At 52.4% G+C, this 19,919-nt stretch overlaps 8 protein-coding genes across 8 annotated transcripts; 7 read left to right on the top strand and 1 right to left on the bottom strand.

The window, feature by feature from the left end:
* Positions 1–5,385: 5,385 nt before the first annotated feature.
* On the top strand, positions 5,386–5,892 carry LAESUDRAFT_667509 (WD40 repeat-like protein; the record flags this gene model as incomplete). The annotated part of the gene is made up of 3 exons (XM_040905311.1): positions 5,386–5,473; positions 5,524–5,696; positions 5,752–5,892. Coding segments are annotated over 3 exons (402 nt in total), but the record flags the coding sequence as incomplete, so codon positions are not given.
* Positions 5,893–6,232: 340 nt separating this feature from the next.
* Positions 6,233–6,484, top strand: LAESUDRAFT_667510 (uncharacterized protein; the record flags this gene model as incomplete). The annotated part of the gene is made up of 1 exon (XM_040905312.1): positions 6,233–6,484. A coding segment is annotated over one exon (252 nt), but the record flags the coding sequence as incomplete, so codon positions are not given.
* Positions 6,485–8,559: 2,075 nt separating this feature from the next.
* On the top strand, positions 8,560–11,810 carry LAESUDRAFT_60349 (HECT-domain-containing protein). Its single transcript, XM_040903092.1, has 7 exons — positions 8,560–8,704; positions 8,767–8,980; positions 9,030–9,163; positions 9,217–10,486; positions 10,549–10,842; positions 10,904–11,194; positions 11,256–11,810. The coding sequence occupies exons 2-7, from the start codon at positions 8,829–8,831 to the stop codon at positions 11,572–11,574; spliced, it is 2,460 nt and encodes an 819-aa protein (XP_040757568.1). The 5' UTR covers positions 8,560–8,704; positions 8,767–8,828; the 3' UTR covers positions 11,575–11,810.
* Positions 11,811–12,576: 766 nt separating this feature from the next.
* On the bottom strand, positions 12,577–13,464 carry LAESUDRAFT_816829 (uncharacterized protein). The gene is made up of 2 exons (XM_040914816.1): positions 13,152–13,464; positions 12,577–13,095 (listed from the first exon to the last, which is right to left on the bottom strand). Exons 1-2 carry the CDS (start codon positions 13,279–13,281, stop codon positions 12,848–12,850), a joined length of 378 nt encoding a protein of 125 aa, XP_040757569.1. The 5' UTR covers positions 13,282–13,464; the 3' UTR covers positions 12,577–12,847.
* Positions 13,465–13,648: 184 nt separating this feature from the next.
* Positions 13,649–14,723, top strand: LAESUDRAFT_60396 (uncharacterized protein). The gene is made up of 4 exons (XM_040903098.1): positions 13,649–13,709; positions 13,770–14,050; positions 14,101–14,536; positions 14,591–14,723. The coding sequence occupies exons 2-3, from the start codon at positions 13,850–13,852 to the stop codon at positions 14,476–14,478; spliced, it is 579 nt and encodes a 192-aa protein (XP_040757570.1). The 5' UTR covers positions 13,649–13,709; positions 13,770–13,849; the 3' UTR covers positions 14,479–14,536; positions 14,591–14,723.
* A 73-nt stretch (positions 14,724–14,796) lies between these two features.
* On the top strand, positions 14,797–14,976 carry LAESUDRAFT_667516 (uncharacterized protein; the record flags this gene model as incomplete). Its single annotated transcript, XM_040905314.1, has 1 exon — positions 14,797–14,976. A coding segment is annotated over one exon (180 nt), but the record flags the coding sequence as incomplete, so codon positions are not given.
* A 398-nt stretch (positions 14,977–15,374) lies between these two features.
* On the top strand, positions 15,375–17,490 carry LAESUDRAFT_667508 (uncharacterized protein; the record flags this gene model as incomplete). Its single annotated transcript, XM_040905310.1, has 3 exons — positions 15,375–16,223; positions 16,275–16,567; positions 16,620–17,490. 3 exons carry the CDS (start codon positions 15,375–15,377, stop codon positions 17,488–17,490), a joined length of 2,013 nt encoding a protein of 670 aa, XP_040757572.1.
* LAESUDRAFT_60420 (uncharacterized protein) lies at positions 17,330–19,130 on the top strand. The gene is made up of 3 exons (XM_040903103.1): positions 17,330–17,803; positions 17,868–17,877; positions 17,940–19,130. Exons 1-3 carry the CDS (start codon positions 17,685–17,687, stop codon positions 18,954–18,956), a joined length of 1,146 nt encoding a protein of 381 aa, XP_040757573.1. The 5' UTR covers positions 17,330–17,684; the 3' UTR covers positions 18,957–19,130.
* The last annotated feature ends 789 nt before the right edge of the window (positions 19,131–19,919 follow it).

Here is a 19,919-nt window from a genome sequence, read left to right on the forward strand (position 1 = left end):
GAGCTCAAGATCGAGTGGGGTGAGTAAATACTAAACTAGGAAACAATATAACCTTATAGGTACCAAGGCGAGCCGCAGATCACAAATCGCGACACTCCCCCTCAAACCTTCGCTAGTCCCATGGACACAGCGAAGTGTTTGGTCTTCAACGACGGGAGCGCCTTCGTAAGGATGTCAGCGGTCATGTCTTCGGTAGGACAGTAAGTAAGCGAAATCTTTCCTTCAGCAATGGAATAACGAATGAAATGAAATCGGATATCGATGTGCTTGGTACGTGCATGGAATCGGTCGTCCTTCGATAGCGCGATGGCGGACTGGTTGTCGGAGCACAAAGGGATGGGACGCTCAGGTTCGCCGAACAGTTCTATGATGAAAGAGCGAAGCCACAAGGCTTTCTTGCTAGCGTGAGTCAAAGCCACATACTCGGCCTCTGTAGTCGAAAGTGTGACAAGGTCTTGCCGCTTTGAGGACCAGGAGACGGCGCCACCGTTCAGCATGAAGACGTATCCCGAGATCGCGTGGCGTCCTTCCGTGCTCATACCATCCGCATCGGAATAGCCTATGACCTCATTGTCCTCGGATCCACCAAGAACCAGCCACTGGTCCGCTGTCCCCTTGAGGTATTGATAAACACGCTTGAGCGCGTTCCAGTGCGTGATGCCTGGGTTCTGACTGAACTGCGCAAGCTGACTGACTGCGAAGGTAATATCAGGACGCGTAGACACGGAGACATACTGCAGCGCTCTGAGAGCTTCCAGATACGGCTTGTCGCGCATGGCAGCATATTCTTCCGTGGTGACCGGGCATTGGTCGGAGGAAAGACAGACGTGAGGATCCATGGGTTGGGAGAGCGGCTTCGCATCGGCGAAACCATAGCGTGCGACAATTGACTCGATATATGTGCGCTGCGATAGCGCAATGGTATGTTTTTCCCAATTGCGCTTGATTTCAATCCCCAAGAGCCAATGGAGCTCACCGTTGTCCGTAATCTCCAATTTCGACTTAATCATATTCTTCAATTGCAGGAGGTTTGCCAGGACCGAGCTGACAATAGTCATGTCATCAACGTGCATGAAAATGATGGAGATCTCGCCATTCGGATGACGCCGATAGAAGACGGTGTGATCGTGTTCAAGTCGCGCAAGCTTGAAGCTTTCAAGAATGTCACGCAGCTTTGAGTACCAGCGACGACCAGATTGTCGCAATCCATAAAGCGATACCTGCAGACGAAGCACTTGTCCAGGTACCAGGCCCTCAAGAGTGATGCCAGTCAGCGGTCGCATGTATATTTCTTCGTCGTCGCGTAGCCTTCCATAGAGGTACGCACTCTTGACGTCGATTTGGTGAGCATGCCAGCCGTTCCGAGCCGCTACTGACAGTATAGTGTGAATGGAAGCGAGCTTCCAAACAGCAGCGTAGGTGTCATCGCGGTAGTAGTCGATCCCCTCGACTTGCGAGAAACCTTGGGCGCATAGGCGCACACGGTAACCAGTTACGTGGCCTCGCGCGTCTCTCTTAGTGCGAAAAGCCCAAGTCGACCCTACGACGTTCTTTCCTGACGAACGCGGTGGCGGGTTTGCATAAACCCAGCTCTGTCTCGATTCTAGGCGACGAATCTCTTCTTGCATGGCCTCTAGCCACAACGGCCAGTCTGGGCGACGCTTCGCCTCGGCGACATTTCGTGGATCGAAGCCCATTGCCTCGGAGGTTACTACTCCTACGGTGTACGCGACGGTCTCGCTGAATGCATGATTGATAGCGACTTCAGTCAAGGCGCCCTCAGCTCGTCCCGACGCGATGTCGCGCATCTTTGCGCTCGGCAAGCGGATTCTCTTGCCCATCACAACATTAGGGTCTTCTGGTTCGTGAATTTCCTCAGGGAGCTCGCAGTCTGCAAGAGGAGCGGGAATGATAGGTGATGAGGGAGGTGGAGCAGCGTCAGTATGAGTTGGTTCCGATTCTAAGGTAGGTCCTATATCCACGTCATTATGCTCCCCCTCGATGCACGGAGCCTCCTTACTGAAGACGACGTCACGCTCGACCGTGATCATCCTTCGCGTTGGCCAATAGATACGATGTCCATTCGACGAGTCGTCGAATCCGAGCCAGTGAGCCTCGACACTGCGCGCATCCAGCTTTGATGCGTTATCAACCTTCACGAATACGGTGTTCCCCCACGGGCGCAACTTCGATACGTCCGGTGTGTGGCCGAATCGTACCTCATACGGAGTTTTGCCACCCAGGGCACGACGCGCAGTCCAGTTGTAGACATGCACTACATAAGCTAATGCCTCGCCCCATAGCCATTTTGGCAGACCGGACCCGACAAGGGCCGCGCGAACGCCGTTGAATATTGTTCCATGCGTTCGCTCTGCGACGCCGTTGTGCTCCGGAGTATCGTGGATGGTAAGTTTTCGAATGGCTCCCGTGCGCTCGAGGTGCACTGACATATCGTCAGACAGGAACTCGCCTCCGCGATCCGACTGCACTGTCTTTACGTGAGTACCGTCCTGCGTTTGCAAACGTGCTTCGAATCCGACGAACTTGCCGAAGGCCTCAGATTTCAACCGTAGTAACGGCATCTCGAGCCAACGCGTAGCATCATCGACGATTGTGAGCGCATAACGACTATGGTTTACCGTCATGACTGATGCAGGCCCCCATATGTCCAGATGGACGTGCTCGCCATACATCTTGGCGAGTGGAAACTGGCGAATAGCGGCGATAGGAGCACGGCATGCCTTTGCGACTAGGCACATTCAGCATTCAATCTCTTCGGTACGTTGAGGATCAAGCTTGATGCCAGTAATGCGATGCTCACGAAGCATCGCCTTGAGGTACCTGTAGTTCACATGCCCTAGCCGGCAATGTATCTCGTGCAATGACAGCGAGACGGGAACTGCGAGCGATGCGCTCGCGTGGAAGATCCGGTAGAGTCCGTCTGCGCGAGGAACTGATCCGACAAGTACGTTTTTCGGATTGGTGATTCGTAGCTCCCCCTGACAACCTGTATAGCTGTAACCATCCTCTTCCAGGATCCCCAGGGACACAAGCGTCGCATGCATAGCCGGCGCGTACAAGACATCGCGCAGATGCAAGTAGCGCAGCCCGTCCCGATGTGCGAAAGTGATATCGAGGTCGCCCATACCGTTCGCATAGAAGATCTCCGAATTTGCGGCACAATTGTACGGTAGTTCGTTAGGCGGTCCAAATGCGGCGTCATATGCCGCGAAGCCCCTGAGTCGAAAATGTCGACTCTGCAACCCATTTCCGTCGCTGCGGCCACCGTCTCATGAGTGTTCGCTACGCGGATCTCGACCTGTTCCGCTAACTTGGAGCAGTCAATGAAGGTTGCCTCATGGCCAGTCACAGGGCTTATCACGGAGGTACTCCAGGCCTCCGAGATTACAGCACCCTGAATAGCTGGTCCAGTCGTCGCAGAGGACGCAGTGCTATTCGTCGCACCATCCTTTGGCTTCGCGGTAGCAGCCTTACTGTCGCTCGCACTCACGGCGGCTTCAGTCTTCGCTTTCGGGCATTCATGGTAAGTTTTTGTCGATGGACACTGCGCCTTGCGATGCCCCTTACCACCGCATTGATAGCAGGTAATGTCGTCAACCGACCTTTTAGCGGTGCCTCCTCGATTCGATCCCTGACCGCGACCACGCTGGCCACGCTGTGCCCCTCGGCCACTCTTCCCTCCTCGAGGTGTGCTAACCGCAGCTCCGGCAGTAGCAGTTCGCTCGCCCGACTTCAACACGGCACGCGAGTCGGCCTCAGCTCGCAACGCGCGTATGATCTCATCTGGCATGACCGTCTTCCTGGTCGCGCCTGTCGACAGCATCGAGTTGTAAATCTCGACGGCGGTCATAATCGCGGTGACACTCGGTGCGAAGGAGCGGGGAATGGAGGTGGTGATCGCGTTTATGTAAGTACGATCCTCGATGAGGATGTTGGACTCCGCTAACTTCTCCTTGAGCTCGGCCAGCTGGTCGAGGTGCTGACGCAGCTTACGCTCATCAGTACACTTCAAAGTGAATAGTTTCGCCTCCGTTACGGCATCCATCGCAGCGGTCGGCGTCCCAAACTCGGTTTTCAGTCCTTCGATGACCTTGAATACTTCAGTGACGCTGAGGTATTTCCGGAAAAGTGAGTCGGTGAATTTTCCGGTAATCGCGTTCAGCATCTGCTTATTCAGCTTGACCTCTTCAGCCTTCGAAGAGTCAGCAGAACGCGTCAAGAGATCATCGGCGTCGCATGCGCCTGCAGCGCGCTGGACGCGGCCTAGCCAGATGCGATAGTTCGATCCGTCAGCGGCAAGCTTCGGGACCTCGGAGAACTCCTTCGTGACAGATGGCGTCATGGTGGGAACAGCAGACTGCGATGGGGAAGGTGCTGGTGGTTGAGCCGGAGGAGCCGGAGGAGTCGGAGGAGTCGGAGGGCTAGGAGAAAGTTCGGAAGCCAGGGTTGCTTCGACGAAGAAGAGTGAGGGATCGATGCGAGATAAATGAGCGAGGTGGGATTCTGTATGGTACGGGTAAAGATCTTCTGGATCTGAAACTTCGTGGCCCTGCTGTCCAAGCAGGCGACGAGTACTGGTGCAAATATGCGCGCGTTCAAAGGTAACAGTCTGCTTATACCTAAAGCAAATTTTCATGCGCTAACTTCGAGTATCCGCAGGTGATAAGCTCGGGGCTCATAACCTAACGCGCTACGGCACGGAGGTGCAACGGATGACCGCGAGGGGTCAACGCGGCTGGTACGCCTGCGTCTACTCGACACGGAAAGACCGGAGGGCTAAAGTGACGCGTACTATCGTGTCAGCGGATTGCACCAGGGTAAAGCCTCTGCTATTCATACCTAAAGTGACGCGTACTATCACGTCACTGTGCTAAGCGTAAGTACATCTGTACGGTGCAGAACTATATGTAAAACCACGTACGTGGATTGCACCAGGGTAAAGCCTCTGGGGCATCCGACGTACTTGCTGCGAATATATATGCTAACTGTCAAGTGTCTGAAGGGAAGTGAGCATTGGGGAGCTCAAGATCGAGTGGGGTGAGTAAATACTAAACTAGGAAACAATATAACCTTATAGGTACCAAGGCGAGCCGCAGATCACAAATCGCGACACCATCTCGTCCTGAAATTCGCATCGACGTCTTCACAGTCAACGATCGGCATGCTAGTACGCCTCCACCCGCATCTGATACCTTTTCCGCCTAATCCTCTTCACACTCGGCGTGTATTTCTGTGCCCGCGGACCTCGTTTGGCTTGTATATAATATGCGTTTAGGTTGGTGGTCTGCGTTCACGTCACTAGTCCCGCATGAAGGTATGTACACAATGCCTTTCGTTCAGTAAACGACTTGACAATTTGTCTAGTTCACTCTCAAAAAAACCTTTGCCGCCCACGCGGACCCGATCAACATAGTTTCGCTCAGTGATGACAGTGCCGTCCTGTTGACTGGCGGTGAGGATCCATGCTATTCTAGTGCCACTCAGTGATGACGTACCTTGCAGCTGATGATGGCTACCTCATGATCTGGAACATGCAGTCGGGCGAGAAGATACAAGAGATTCCTTGCTTCTTTCATGGTGCAATCAGCGCCATCTCTTGGCTTGGCGAGGCGCTTTCATTCGTGTTTGTGTCCTCAGATGGAGTTTTGCACCTCTATCGAAGGCCTGATTTGAGTGTTAGTGTGGCGTTCTACTTTCCTCTTCCAACTTGCTCAGTGAGATTTCTTGTAGAGCATGTTTGAGGTGTCATCACTGACGATTGCCCACGATGATACTGTCCAAGACATCAAGTTCGACCGAAACCATCGCCGGGTTGCGAGTGTCGGAGGAGGCTCTGCACAGGTCTGGACACTCAATTCCAGCGGTGAGTAACGATATATATCACGTCTTTGCGTTAATATATTCGTTTATTCAGGAGTTCTGGAAAGTGTGATCAAAGTGTCTCCTCACCAGGACGTCCTGGCAAGTTCGATTCACTTCTGCGATCAAGGCGCGAGCATCGTGGCATGCTTCTTAGAGTCTCATGAAATGTCCGTCGTCATCCATGTACTTTTGTTCATGCACACCCTAAGACCTTTCCTAATTCTGCTACGGCATTGAGCCCTGGACCCTGAAATGGGCAAAGCAAGTCCCTACTCGCATGTAAGTGTGCTTTTTGTTGGTGTATTTCCTAGGTTGATCACTGTCCACTATAGTGGGCATTCTTTCGCAAGACGATGAGTTCATTTTCATCACTAATCTCGTCAACGGTGTCGACCAGTACAAATTTCCATCCCTCGAGCGACTCAGGTCATATACATATCCAATTGTTCACAACCGAATCATGCAGATTGCGACTTTCGGTACAAATATCGTTGTAGGTGGAGATGACGGGTTTGCCCGTCTCTTCGACAGTAGAACGGGTCGTTTGATCGAATGTCTCAACCATTCTAGTGGTGCGTGCAAGGGTTCAAACCTTTCTTAGGTCATGCTGGACTCTGACTCGCTCTGAAGGTGCACTAGTTCAAGTTGTCACTGTGAGCCTGTGTGCATTGATATTTGTTATTATCTGACGTCTTTGCTGTCCCAGACAAAGGAGAATGCACAAGGCTTTACGGTAATTACTGCGACCACCGAAAGCGGGCCATCGCAGGTGAAAGTTTGGTCGCATGTGAGTAAACCGCCGGGCGCTGATGTATTTGTCTTGCTATCAACTCACGCCGCGCAGGTCTTGCAGGGCAAGAGAGAATTCGGTGGCATTGCCACTGATCAAGGGACTTCCTGGCCGCAGCTGTTACTCGTCGCATTTCTAGGAGCCGCTTTCATGAGCTTCATAGCTTCAGGTTGTTGGAAGTGGCCGACCGACGGCACTTTCGGTAGAACGCGCTCAACGCGTCAGGAGGGACGAGCGCCAAGCGACGGCTGAAACGCGTCGCAGGCGGTACCTGGAAACGGAGCGGGCGAGTACGGAAGGGTGGAAAAGCATATAAGTACGCACCTGTAGTACCAAGGCCCCAGTCGTTTGTGGCCTCACCAGCCTCTCACTCCCTTTGCGCCCATGAGACGGGAAGGTGCCGGCTGGCTAACATCTTTGCCGCACCACGATTTCCTAGACAGGTGCTCATATGCGTCTCGCCGTCATAATCTGGTCATTGTTGAAAGCCACGGCCACCACTTTGAGAGATTTGTAGCAGAATAACTTACGCAGAGTGTTCCTTTGAAGGAACAGTTGATGGCACATTGAGTGGGCCGATCGGCAGGGTACTTAGCGGGCCGATTGATTTTGTGTTGTACGAAATTTTGTATATGTGATTCGTTTTATGCACACTGTAGATTTCATAAATCGGGCCGATGCTCGCATTCTGAGATTTGCGGGCTATGTAAAGTATTACGGAACGGTGTACCCGAATGCTAGAGTAAAAGGCTAAGTCTATAGAGTTATTTACTACCGCCCGGCATGTCGGCACATGTTCAGACTATGCAATCGTGACTGTTTCTTCCCAAATATGGAATGTATGATTGTGAACTTGACAAGGCTGCATTTCCTTAATCTATGGTTTACAATATGCAACGACCCTCTGCTCAGCCATACATCGTAGATTTGTGATCCGGCATGTCATAGAGTCAAATACCGTAGCCATAGGTCACCGTTTGTCGTGGCGTCTACTAAGCATTTGCCACGGGGCAAAACGGTCGCATGTCTGCGGTGTAGGCATAGGCAAAACTTCGATTACTTGAGAAAATACATTGATTCGGGAAGTACACAGAGTCAAGATTCAGATCATAGCCACGAGCCGCCAATTGGGATATTCGGCGTATGACTGAGACCATCTGAAGCTGGTATGATGGCAGATCCTGACATTGGTATCCGTTGCGATAGTCTGTCAGCATCAGCCAAAACTGTCTCTCGACAAATCAAACGCGTTAATTGGTGAGCACCAACCGCCGCCAAAATCTGCAAAACGGTTCAGACATTGCGGACGGAATGTTACACTCGGCAAAAGTGCTCACATTGTAAAGCATTGATTCGGGTTTGAAAAACACTCCACCTGGGTGCGCCATGAAGCAACGAGCTTGAGGGGTGTCTTTGATACGAACCCTGCAGGAGCACATAGAGAAGGCCTTTTGCCGATGGGAAGAGTCCTGAGGATGGATACCCGGCATGCTATGCTCATTTGCTTAGTCTCCCTACATCTTGCAATCCAAATCCGAGTGCGCTCCCATATGGTTGGATATCCGACAGCTGGGGTGCGATGAGGATCAATGTACTATGATAATGGGATAGGACGATTCAAAATTGCAGTTTCCAGTGTCCGTAATCCCAGAACATCCGTAAAGTGGCTCCCGGGCTGCATCTGGATTAGAGTAGCTTCTCCAGTGCTGAAAGCGAGAACAGAGCGTTGATCGCGTTGAAGGCATACGAAAGGCATTGGTTGGTTGTCAGAATGGACATTGGGAAAAAAAACATTTTGGCAGTAAGCCAGATATGGTGATCAGCCGGTGGCTGTGGGTTCGGCATCGCAGCCCGGCCCAGAGGCTGAGCCTGGCTGAGCTCAGCTCGGTCTTCCTGCTCACGCCCAAGCACTGCCATTCAACACTCGTCCAGTCTCACTGTTTTTGCCGTTATAAGCCTGTCTCTTTCCTTTATCATCCCCTGCGAAGGCCTTTAGCTGCCAAGCGCGATGACGACTCCCCAAAACCAGCCGTACGTGGTCCAGCATGCTCTCCGTTACATTCTCCATCTGACATTACATCCCCGACTGCTAGGAAGAAGGTCAGGATCACTGGTAAGTGGTTTTCGGGATATCTCGTTGACTGTTGTTGAGCACATGACAGTCGTCGCTGCGGATGGTTTGTCCAAGCGCGAGGTCTTCCGCCTCCCTGATCCATTCGCTGTGATCACTGTGGATGCGGAGCAAACTCACACCACGAGCGTCATCAAGAAGACCCTGAACCCGTACTGGAACGAGAGTTTTGATATGTACGTTCATGTGCAGTGCATGTGGCGACCCTTCCTGATGTGTCTGTAGCTTCGTTAAGGACTCTTCTGTGATTGCGGTCCAGATCTTTGACCAGCGCAAGTTTAAGAAGCGGGATCAAGGATTCTTGGGTGTTGTAAACATTCGCGTCAGCGATGTTATTGACCTGGAGATGGGTGGCCATGGTTCGTATACCTGTTCTATTCAACAGTCCTGCAACATCCTCAGTCCTTCGCAGAGATGCTTACACTAGACCTGAAGAAGTCCAACGACAATCTCGTGGTACACGGCAAACTGATTCTATATCTCTCCACCAATGTTAATCAGCCAATAAGCAATCCTGGTCCATCGCAGGTGAACACGATCTCAGAGACATTATCCGGAATCTCCCTCAATTCTGGCGGGTCCTCTGCGGCGGCGAGCAGCAACAACCTGGCTGCAGGCAACACACTCTCTCGTACTTCTAGTGCGCATGCAATCGGCGCCGACAACGCTCAAGCGTCGGTACCGGCGCCACACGTATCCACCCCTGGCGCTGAGGCTGAGCAATCGCCGACGAGCCCTGCGCGACCCGCAAGCACGGGCAATGCCGCCGCTGTAGGCGCGCAATCCCCGGTGGCCAACCCGAGCGCCACAGGGCACACTGCGTCTAATAATAACGCTCAGCTCCGCAACTTCAACCCGCATGAGGATCAGTACGGACCGCTCCCACAGGGCTGGGAGCGTCGCATCGACCCCTTGGGACGCACGTACTACGTCGACCATAACACGCGCACTACGACATGGAACCGACCATCCTCCAGCCAGACTGCCAATACCCATGCTCAGGACGGCGTGACGAATGCCGCTCGCGACCAGCACAACCGTCGTATCCTTGTCGACGATATGTTGGAAGCGAACAACAGCGCAGTTGCTCGTGCCAGCTCGGCCCAAGTTAACACGTCAGCCGCCGCTCTTGCGGCAAGCAACAACCTTACCACGACTGGTGCAGGACCTCTTCCCGCCGGCTGGGAGGAACGGTATACTCCCGAGGGTCGGCCTTATTACGTAGATCACAACACCCGCACCACGACATGGGTGGATCCTCGTCGGCAGACGATCATCCGCGTCATGGGCCCGAATGCGGGGAACAATACTTTCCAGCCGCAGACGATCTCGCAACTTGGACCTTTGCCGTCCGGGTGGGAGATGCGTCTCACGTCCACTGCGCGTGTGTACTTCGTCGACCACAACACGAAGACGACCACATGGGACGACCCACGCCTGCCATCCACGCTGGATGCGAACGTGCCTCAGTATAAGCGCGACTTCCGCAGGAAGCTCATTTACTTCAGGAGCCAGCCTGCAATGCGCGCCCAGCCCGGCAACTGCCAGATTAAAGTCAGGCGAAACCATATCTTTGAGGACAGTTATGCAGAGATCATGAGGCAAACTCCGAACGATCTCAAGAAGCGGCTGATGATCAAATTCGACGGAGAGGATGGTTTGGACTACGGTGGTTTATCAAGGTACATATCATTTTGTTGTTGACGTGAACAGAATATTGATGATCGACTGCCCTACCATCTAGGGAGTTCTTTTTCCTGCTCTCGCACGAGATGTTCAACCCCTTCTACTGCTTGTTCGAGTACTCGGCACATGACAACTACACTCTCCAGATCAATCCTGCGTCTGGTGTCAACCCCGAGCACTTGAACTACTTCAAGTTCATTGGACGGTGCTTGGGCCTGGGCATTTTCCACCGCCGGTTCCTCGATGCATACTTCATCACCGCGTTCTACAAGATGATCCTCAGGAAGAAGGTGACGTTGGCGGACCTTGAGAGCGTTGACGCCGAGCTTCACCGTGGACTAACGTGGATGCTGTGCGTTGTAATCTTGCTATGCCATTTTTCGAACATTGCTCACCACTGATTTCATCTATAGGGAGAACGACATCACCGATGTTATCGACGAGACGTTCACGACCACTGAGGAGCGCTTTGGCGAGATGGTCACTGTGGAGCTAAAGGCTGATGGTGCTGAAATCCCCGTGACTGAGGATAACAAGAAAGAATATGTCAGCTGCGTCGTCGAGTACCGTATCCAGCGACGCGTCAAGGACCAGTTCGAGGCATTCATGTCTGGATTCAGCGAGCTGATTCCGCAGGACCTCGTCAACGTCTTCGACGAGCGTGAGCTTGAGCTCCTCATTGGAGGCATGTCCGAGATCGACGTGTAAGTGCTATCATGCGTAATCTCTATTCTCGATTTATGGTGCTCATGTTATGTGTCGTAGCGACGACTGGAGCAAGTTCACTGACTACCGTGGATACGAGGTCAATGACGAGGTTGTCCAGTGGTTCTGGAAGTGCGTGCGCTCGTGGCCTCCTGAGCGCAAGTCGCGGCTCTTGCAGTTCGCGACGGGCACGTCGCGTATACCTGTCAACGGATTTAAGGATCTGCAGGGCTCAGATGGGCCGCGGCGGTTCACGATCGAGAAGTCGGGCGATCCCAGCCAGCTGCCGAAGAGTCACACGTGCTTTAACCGCATTGACCTCCCACCGTATAAGGACTATGCGACATTGGAACAGAAGTTGACGTTGGCCGTAGAGTGAGTATTCCTGCGATCAATGTATTTCGTGTACGAGTCGCTGACACCTTTGTTAGGGAAACAGTTGGCTTCGGGCAAGAGTAGGCCCGCAATATCTGCTCACCTCTTCGTTTCGTTTCCTTCCATCTTTCGTCCTTTTCTAAGCCTCTCTTTTGATCTATGCTGTGCCTCACGTGTACTATTTTCTCGCCCCTACATCTACCCGGTCCCTCGTTCTCTTTGTTTCACTCGTTTGGCCGGAAGTATAGACATCATGATTGTGTAATGCTGTCCGCTGTTCCTCTTGCTGTCTGCAAGCCTCCTCTGGCGGGCAGGGTTAATGGGTCTCCGGACATCCGTGCGTGTACGTTAGCCGTGGTCGCGATGATGCTCCTTGTTCCTGTTAGTCTGTGTTCTGACTGCTCTATGACCTAAGCCGGTAGTATAAGTTTAATGCATCATATTCCACGATATCGCTTCTTTGCCGCTAGTTGTCATTAGCATGAGCGGACTCGACCGTTTGATGCATTTGAGATACAGCTAATTCCTATAGAACAGATGAAAACAATCAACCTCGTTGCAGCTTCCCAGGCAGGCTCATGAAGTTTAGTGCTCGTTATCCACTCATGAAGCTTTCGCAATTGAGTTATATTCGGGAAGTCCAATCATAGATGGCTGATTCGGGGATTTGTCTTTTCCTCTGTCCTCGCGCGAACAAGAGTGTATGCACGGTTTTATGATCACGGTGTATCATACATGGCTGGAAGACCCTGCCAGCTAGTATGAGACCAGTACACTTTCGTCGAGAAGGCCTATCAGAACTAATGCGATCTGACACTTTATAGAATGGAAGGGAGGATTCGGCCCATCGTTGCGTCCATGTCACGGAATGAAAGGCTTACCCCTCACCTGAGTCCCCTCTTCAGGGTAATAGTCGATGCAACTTGTGCCGAGCTCGGTTTGCAAACACTGTTAATGTCACTGCCAGACGTGGATGATTCTCTTCTCAAATGAAGTACATGTATATGTCCGAACGAGCAGTCAACAGGAAACCCAAGACAGAAAGAACACCGTGAGCAGGGGAGATTTGTTAAGACTTGCGATTAGTCACACCACGCGTCGCCCGCCCGCCACAGGAGGCCGCTGCGACTTCCACACCTGAGGCGACGCTTCGTTTTGTTCGTGCGACGTATGTATATGCCTTTGAGGCGGACGGCGCTCTGTTTCCCGTAACTCAGCCTTGAAGGGAGTCAGTCAATAATCGCCCGCTGCATATTGTCCGGAGGCATTCTGCTGAATCAAACATCCAGAGCAGCACATCCTACTTTGATCTCTTCCACAATCGCGCGAAATCGCTGCTCTCCCGCATCTTCCAAGATGTCATCGGCCCAACGGTTCGCCGGTATAGTCTCGTTCACCCTTGTAGCATGGCGTTGAACTGCGGGAGGGTTAATCGTCGCGGCGGGGTCCTGTGTGTTGAGGGTGTAGAAGCACAACTTCGTGCCCATCGCGCTGATGGCATGCAGTGTGTTGAGTGGACAGTCTCCTACAAAACATGCGTTATAAATGACGGGAACAGACGCTCAATTTGGATCAACGGACCGACCACGTCGAACATGCGCGATCTAATTTGATCATCCGCCTTCTCGCGCTTAGACTGCATGCGCAGATGGCTTGGAGATTTCAACTCTAGGATGAGGACTGGCCTGTTCAGCAGTTGAATCTCAAACATGAACACGAAGTCGGTCTGGTTTCGAGAATCCTGTTCGAGGTACTGTGGCACAACCACAAAGTCGCTGTCTGGAGGAAAGAGGGTCTAGAGAAGCTTGTTGTAGGGGCCATGATAGTCGGCCTCAGACGGGTTCGGTGGAACCGTGGCAAACTGGCGAAGGACCACATAGTGGTGATGGTAGTAGGGGAAGCTCCAATAAGGAAGGATTGAAACTCCGCTGTGGCCGCAAGCGTATGTGGCTCATTATATCATGTTAAATAGTCTTTGGTTTCTCATGAACGCGGTACAGCCGATCCATGCAGATGCTGCGCTTCTAATTGTAGTGAGATTGTTGTTTTGCGTTGGCAGTATTCACCTCACACAGCAGGCATGATGTGATTTATGAGAACTGTGGGCCACTGATGTGTCAAACAACTGAGCATTCCTAGGTGGGATTTAAAGTTGGATCGGCTTGCTGACGTCTATTCAGCTAGCCATCTACCTGACAGCTCGTTCAAATACTAGCTCCTCGCTGCCACCATGGCCTCTTCTAAACCCCTCTACCATATAATCTCGTCTTCCAGCACCCATGGGCCGAGTTTCCGAGCCACAGGATGTCTCTTCTTCAGCTCAGGGTACTCATTATGAGATTTCGACAGAGACACACCACGCTTTGTCGGCATGGTTCATAGGTCCGAAAGCTGAGAACAGCAATCTCGTGAAGAAGTACTTCAGCGACATCGTAGACCGCATCGGAAAGGAACGCCACGACTATTATCCTGCTGATCCGGTGCATCTCATCATATTCATGCATATCAACCTTCTCACAAGCCGGCTTAGGAATTTATTACATCCGCCGCTCAGGCCTCCGAGTCGTACTTGCGTGAAGTGAAAGATACTGAGCGATACCTCACGTTTATCACAGATCTTATGTCGCGGTACTCGTTGCCCTACTTCTCTCCGCGATACCTCGGCCACATGTGCTTTGACAATTCCGTTCCGGCGACGCTGGGGTACCTGGCTGCTATGCTGCACAATTCGAACAATGTCGCGGTCGAGGCAAGCCCACTCACAAGCTATGTGGAGCACTGTGTCGGACAACAGCTGTGCAAGATGCTAGGATACCGCACAACCGAGGACACGAAAGACGGCTCCTACAAGGGTTGGGGTCATGTAACTTGCGATGGCTCCATTGCGAATCTCGAATCGATGTGGTGAGCACCCCAGTTGGTATTCACAGCATTGAACTTGAAGCTCACCCTGTATATCAGGGTCGGTAAGCAGCTTTATCTCCTACCGCTCCAAAGGCCGTGACCTCATGGTATCTCAGCTCGTAATCTCAAGTATTACCCTCTGTCTCTCAAATGGGCTATTGAAGAGGACGAACTTGGTTTCATCGCATCTAACTTCACTATTCCGCTCACGCGACAGGAAGGGAAGCCTGTTCTGTTCGTAAATGCCGTGACATTGGATCTGCTGAATCTCAAGCCCGAGGTCGTGCTTGACATTCCGAATCGCCTGTCGAAACAGTTCGGTATCTCTCAAGCATTTTTGGACAAGGTGGTAGGGAAATATTTGGTGCAGACGGTGGGAAGGGAGCCATTGGAGAAGCGATATGGAGTCTCTCAAACTCCGAAATTTATTGTGAGCAAGATGAATCATTATTCTTGGCCGAAGGGAGCGGGTGAGTTTGGTGATCGCAATTCTTCGTGCTGAACATTAATCAATCCAAAGCGGTGCTTGGTATCGGCAGAGACAACGTCGAGCAGATTGATGTCGACCGGAATGCCCGTATGGACGTCAAGCATCTCGAATCCCGACTGCTAGCTCTCACGCAAGCTGGGCACCCCATTTACGCTGTCGTCGCAATCATGGGTACAACAGAACATGGCGCGGTCGACCCTCTTGATGAGATACTTGCCGTTCGGCGAAAGTTCCAAGAGCAACACGGCGTGTCGTTCCTCGTACATTGCGATGCGGCGTGGGGTGGTTATTTCGCCTCGCTTCTCCACCCGGCGCCAGAATCCTACAAGGGCGGACGGGATGTCGACGACGATGGGTCGTACGTTCCTGAACAGGCCCTATCGAGTTATACAGAGACTCAGCTCCGCTGCATGTGCGAGGCGGACTCCATCACGGTAGACCCTCACAAGAGTGGCTACGTGCCGTATCCGGCAGGCGGTCTATGTTACAAGGACGAGCGTTCGAAGTTCCTGATCACTTGGACGGGTCCGTATATCGACGGCGGCGCAGGCGATGTTGAGTCGATGGGCGTCTATGGACTAGAGGGCAGCAAGCCGGGTGCAGCGCCTGTGGCGGTGTACATCTCGAATGAGGTGATCGGCTTGCATAGAGGAGGATATGGCGCCTTGCTCGGCGAGGCAATGTTCACGTCGGTCAAGATGTACAGCCAGTGGGCGACGATGTCCCTCGACTCGGATGTGCTCGTCGTCACACCGTTTATTATGCTTCCGGCGGAGCGAGAGGGGAAGTCTGAGGGAGAGATCGACGAGCAGCGACGCTATATCAAGGAATTCATCACAGATAGGCCGAACAACGAACTCGTGAAGGATGAGAAGGCAATGGCGCTGGTGAAGCAAATGGGCTCGGACATGTCGATAAATGCGTTCGCGTGCAACTTCAGGGTGTCCAGGGATGGTCCACTCAACACAGACGTCGCGGAAGCGAGCTATCTCAATGCGCGCATTATCGAGCGGTTATCGGTGTCCCGGGTGGACGACGACGCGCGGAAGAAGCCGATGATGCTCATGGGCACGGAGCTGGAGAAGGAGAGATACGGGGAGTGTCTAAAGGCCTTCAAAAAGCGATTGGGCCTGGATGAGAATGATGAGGCGCCGTTGGCCGGGCTATGCAACGTCTCGATGACGCCGTTCCCTACGGCGGGGAATTTCGTTCGCGAGTTGGCGGATGCGTTTCGGAAGGTGGCTGAAGAGGAAGTTCAGGTTCGACGAGGTCGCTTAATTTTGAGCTAGCCATTGCTAATCGTCTCACAGAACTGCTGGAGATGCATACAAGCGTCCGCTGCTGTTCACAGCTTCATAATGCAGGGCACAGATAAGATCTACTTGACGTATCTGCCAATGTTCAATGTCGGCAACTACCGTCAACAGTTGATTGTCTCCGCGGAGCTGCCTAGGCACGCTGCGCTAGCATATATGCAAGCGCAGAAAGCCTCTCCAGAAGCCATCTTTACTGTGCATACCTCAAACAAGGCCCTCCTCGCGAGTATTTTGCATGAACGCAGGTGCACTGTTGATATTCACCAAGGATTGCCGATTATTCATGGGTACGTGATTGCGCACGCTAGCTCTTGACAAGAACTAAAGCAAGATACGTAGCATTAACGCAGAGAAGAATGGTCTTTCCTTGACCAATGTCGAACTGAATAACATCACCGTCATAAAGCACACCTCACTTGCGCCAAGGCATCTTGGTCAGAAATATCCGCCGCTCATGCCGTTCTTCCTGTACGGCAACGACAAGCAGCAGCATATCGATCATGTTCTGTTGAAGAACCCGAATGCGCAACTGAGCGCACCGTCCGTGGTACTGCAGGTGGATCCCATGTCCATAAATGCAGAGTTGCGCGAAGGGGACATCGTAATTCTTAATGACATACGGGAGGTTGCAACGCAGCCGTACGGGCGATCGCACCACCCAGATTTCTTCGCCCCTGGCCGTACATTCGACATCTCGATATATACCGATCCATTCCGCGATCAGCATGGGATAGAACCCCTCCACATTCACACACTGTTCGACAAGCTCGATCTTGATCAACCGAAAGCAAGAGGCAAGCTGACGCTCGGAAATAGCGTGTATGTCGATGACATGCACCTCAACCGTGATACCGTGCCGGAACTGTGCATCACGCCCAAGGAGCAACTCACGCGCGACCAGCTTCTCCTTTCTGTGACGGAGGATTACCAGACGATCACCGAGGACATCACGCGTGTCTCGTCGCACAGCAATGCGCTGGCAGCGCCGGACATAGAGCAGCACTTCCTGCAGATGTCGTATCTCCCGGAGAAGTATGCTTTGCAGCGTACTTCCTCCCTGGTGGAGGCTGCTGAGGCAGTGCATGTGAGTAGGTTCGCGATGAGACAGCCGAGCGATGGGTATAGTCGCGTTATGGCTATGCGCCAGGGATGGAAGGACGCGTTTAACAAGGCATTGGTGGAGCATGAGGTCCGTAGTGCGAATGTTTAGATTGTTGATAGAGGACATCCGAACTTGTTGCAAGTCTGTGGATGTGTAGATGACTGTGAATTCGTGATAAGTAGGGATCGACTGTATAAGGCTTTTGTTTGAGCGGATCGGGCAGCGGATCTGCAAGTCGTTTGAGGCCGCCCATTCACCCCCATCTTTTGACCAGTCTCACACTGTCACATTCTGCAGCATTAATGTCGGGCGTGGTCGCAATCCAGCCATCCAACATGGACAGCAATAGTATAGACTCCTTTCTGTTGCAGCTCGTGAAAAGGACGACTAAGATGGTCGATCAAAATGCCGGTGATGCAAGGTTTGCCAGAGAGTTATCACTCGTCAAGCTCCCAGATACTAACGTGTTTCGTGCCCATGTACAGTAATGACACTGTGAGTTTTTCTGATTGTATCGTTCACATGCTCATTCGAACGCGTTGTTGCCGGTGGCGCAGTTGGACATCATCGATGGATTGCTCAGAACGACCGCAGCCAACGTGCGGGCGACGTTGAACGCTAGACTTCCCATCAACCGCTTGCCTCCCGAGATTCTGACACTGATCTTCAAAATGCTTCGGGATCCCGCTCTCTTGACGAGCGCTAACTCTTGGCATTATGAAAACCGCACGCATGCTATATGGGATCATGAGGCGACAAACCCGCAAAATCTAGTGACAGCGACTCACGCCTGTCGGCATTGGCGGAATGTCGCGCTCGCGAACGCGTCCCTCTGGGACACATTATGCTGCAATCGCTTAGGCGCTGCCGTAGGGGAGTTTTTAGAGCGCTCCGGCTCTGTACCTCTTTGCGTTGTAGAAGATGATCGTGACCTGGGTGATGCATTTCTCAGCACGGTGCCGTTGCTCTCAGCGCGCTTGCGCGAACTTCATTTCCTTGACCTCCCCGGCTATAGATACCAGGAACCGTTGTACGGTCTCATGTCCGAGCTCCAATTTCCAACTCCTCATCTAAGGATGCTCACACTTGGTGTTAGAAGAAGCTCCGGCCCCCGTGGTCACGGTGCCATCCTGTTCAACGGCGTCACGCCATGCTTGGAGCGGCTGTCCCTGTTCGGCCTACGCTGGTTGCCCACGAACCAATTCCCTAATCTAACCCATCTTTACCTGTACAATTACTGCCCGGTACCCATCAAGCTTTCATCCCTGCTGTCAAGAACTCTTCAACTCATCGATCTCGTAGTCTCTGAGGAAAATGGCCGAGACAGAAAAGCCGCATTGGACGATTATCCCCACACACCCTTGTTGTCATTCACAACGACCGGACCACCGGACGAAATTCTGAAAGTGTCACTTCCTCTACTTCAGAGGATTGTCTTCCGTCATGCTTCTGGAATCCTCGCACATGTCTTGCCAGGGCTCATCATCAGTGACGATGCTGCCATTCGAATTGAAGACTTGACAATCAGAGATAGTTCAGATTTCCTCATCATCCGTAACCTGTTGCAGCCCTGAGGGTCTTTGTTGAATATCGATACCCAGATATTTCGATCATCGCCGTCGGCAATTCCACTGGATTTTCTTTACGCCACTTGGTGAGCAACGAACCAGATGACTGGTGTGCTACCCTACCTCGGATACTATCTCTCCACAAGATAGTCGAACTATGGCTTCTTGAGGAGCAACAGAATCGTCGTTTCCGGGATGAACGACGAGGTCGCCAGGATCACTCTCTAAGAAACGTAATCCGAGAGTCATCATCGCTTCAAAAGATCGTCCTACATGCTCGCAGCTTGTATATCGTTGTCGATATTCTCCGTTCATCCGAAGGTGCATCGACGTTGTGCCCTCAGCTCTCCTCTATGCATGTACTATTTTCGTGGCGCGATGATGACATGTCGGCGCTCTCGGTCCTCGCGGATGTGCAGCCGCAGTTTCCCGTGAGGCAACTTATCGTTGGATTTCTCCCCGACTATAAGGGAAATCGGGGCCCTATGGGAGATCTGCAGCACTTCGGGTCGGTGGAGTATGTTCATCATGAAGAGATGCCGAAGAGACCATGCCGCCTCCGTGTTCGACGCCTGCGCACCTGCTGTGGCCCTCCTGGCACGAACTCTGCCACTCTGCTATGGACACTGTGAGTCCTCCCTCTTGTATTTCTCGTCCCATGTTGGCTGATTGAACATCGGATCGCTGCTTATTTTTCTTGCCTCTGCCACGTACAAGTTGGCATGCTAGCTGGAGATCAATGGCATGGGTGGAACCGGATGGTCTTGTTCAAAGCTTTCTTTCTCTTTCCCTCGCCGTTCTTGCAGACTGCTGCCTGTTTTCTTTGCCGGTGTCCCATGATTCGATTATCTTCATTCTGCTCTATGATTGTCACTGTTGGGAATGCCCGGAGGGAGCAATCCGAGAGCACCCAGTGAAGACGTTGTGGCTGGTGCCACATTACGTAATATTCCAAATATGTACTTATAT

This window comes from Laetiporus sulphureus (assembly GCF_001632365.1).
Source record: "Laetiporus sulphureus 93-53 unplaced genomic scaffold LAESUscaffold_109, whole genome shotgun sequence".
Classification (NCBI taxonomy): Eukaryota; Fungi; Basidiomycota; class Agaricomycetes; order Polyporales; family Laetiporaceae; genus Laetiporus; species Laetiporus sulphureus.

Coding starts and splice junctions, on each gene's coding strand:
- LAESUDRAFT_60349 (XM_040903092.1), top strand. CDS start 8,829: ATGACAGTCGTCGCTGCGGATGGTTTGTCCAAGCGCGAGGTCTTCCGC. Junction 10,487..10,548: donor GACTACGGTGGTTTATCAAG/GTACATATCATT, acceptor CCTACCATCTAG/GGAGTTCTTTTTCCTGCTCT. Junction 10,843..10,903: donor CGTGGACTAACGTGGATGCT/GTGCGTTGTAAT, acceptor TTTCATCTATAG/GGAGAACGACATCACCGATG.
- LAESUDRAFT_816829 (XM_040914816.1), bottom strand. CDS start 13,281: ATGTTTGAGATTCAACTGCTGAACAGGCCAGTCCTCATCCTAGAGTTG. Junction 13,096..13,151: donor GCGCATGTTCGACGTGGTCG/GTCCGTTGATCC, acceptor CATGTTTTGTAG/GAGACTGTCCACTCAACACA.
- LAESUDRAFT_60396 (XM_040903098.1), top strand. CDS start 13,850: ATGGGCCGAGTTTCCGAGCCACAGGATGTCTCTTCTTCAGCTCAGGGT. Junction 14,051..14,100: donor ACTATTATCCTGCTGATCCG/GTGCATCTCATC, acceptor AAGCCGGCTTAG/GAATTTATTACATCCGCCGC.
- LAESUDRAFT_60420 (XM_040903103.1), top strand. CDS start 17,685: ATGTCGGGCGTGGTCGCAATCCAGCCATCCAACATGGACAGCAATAGT.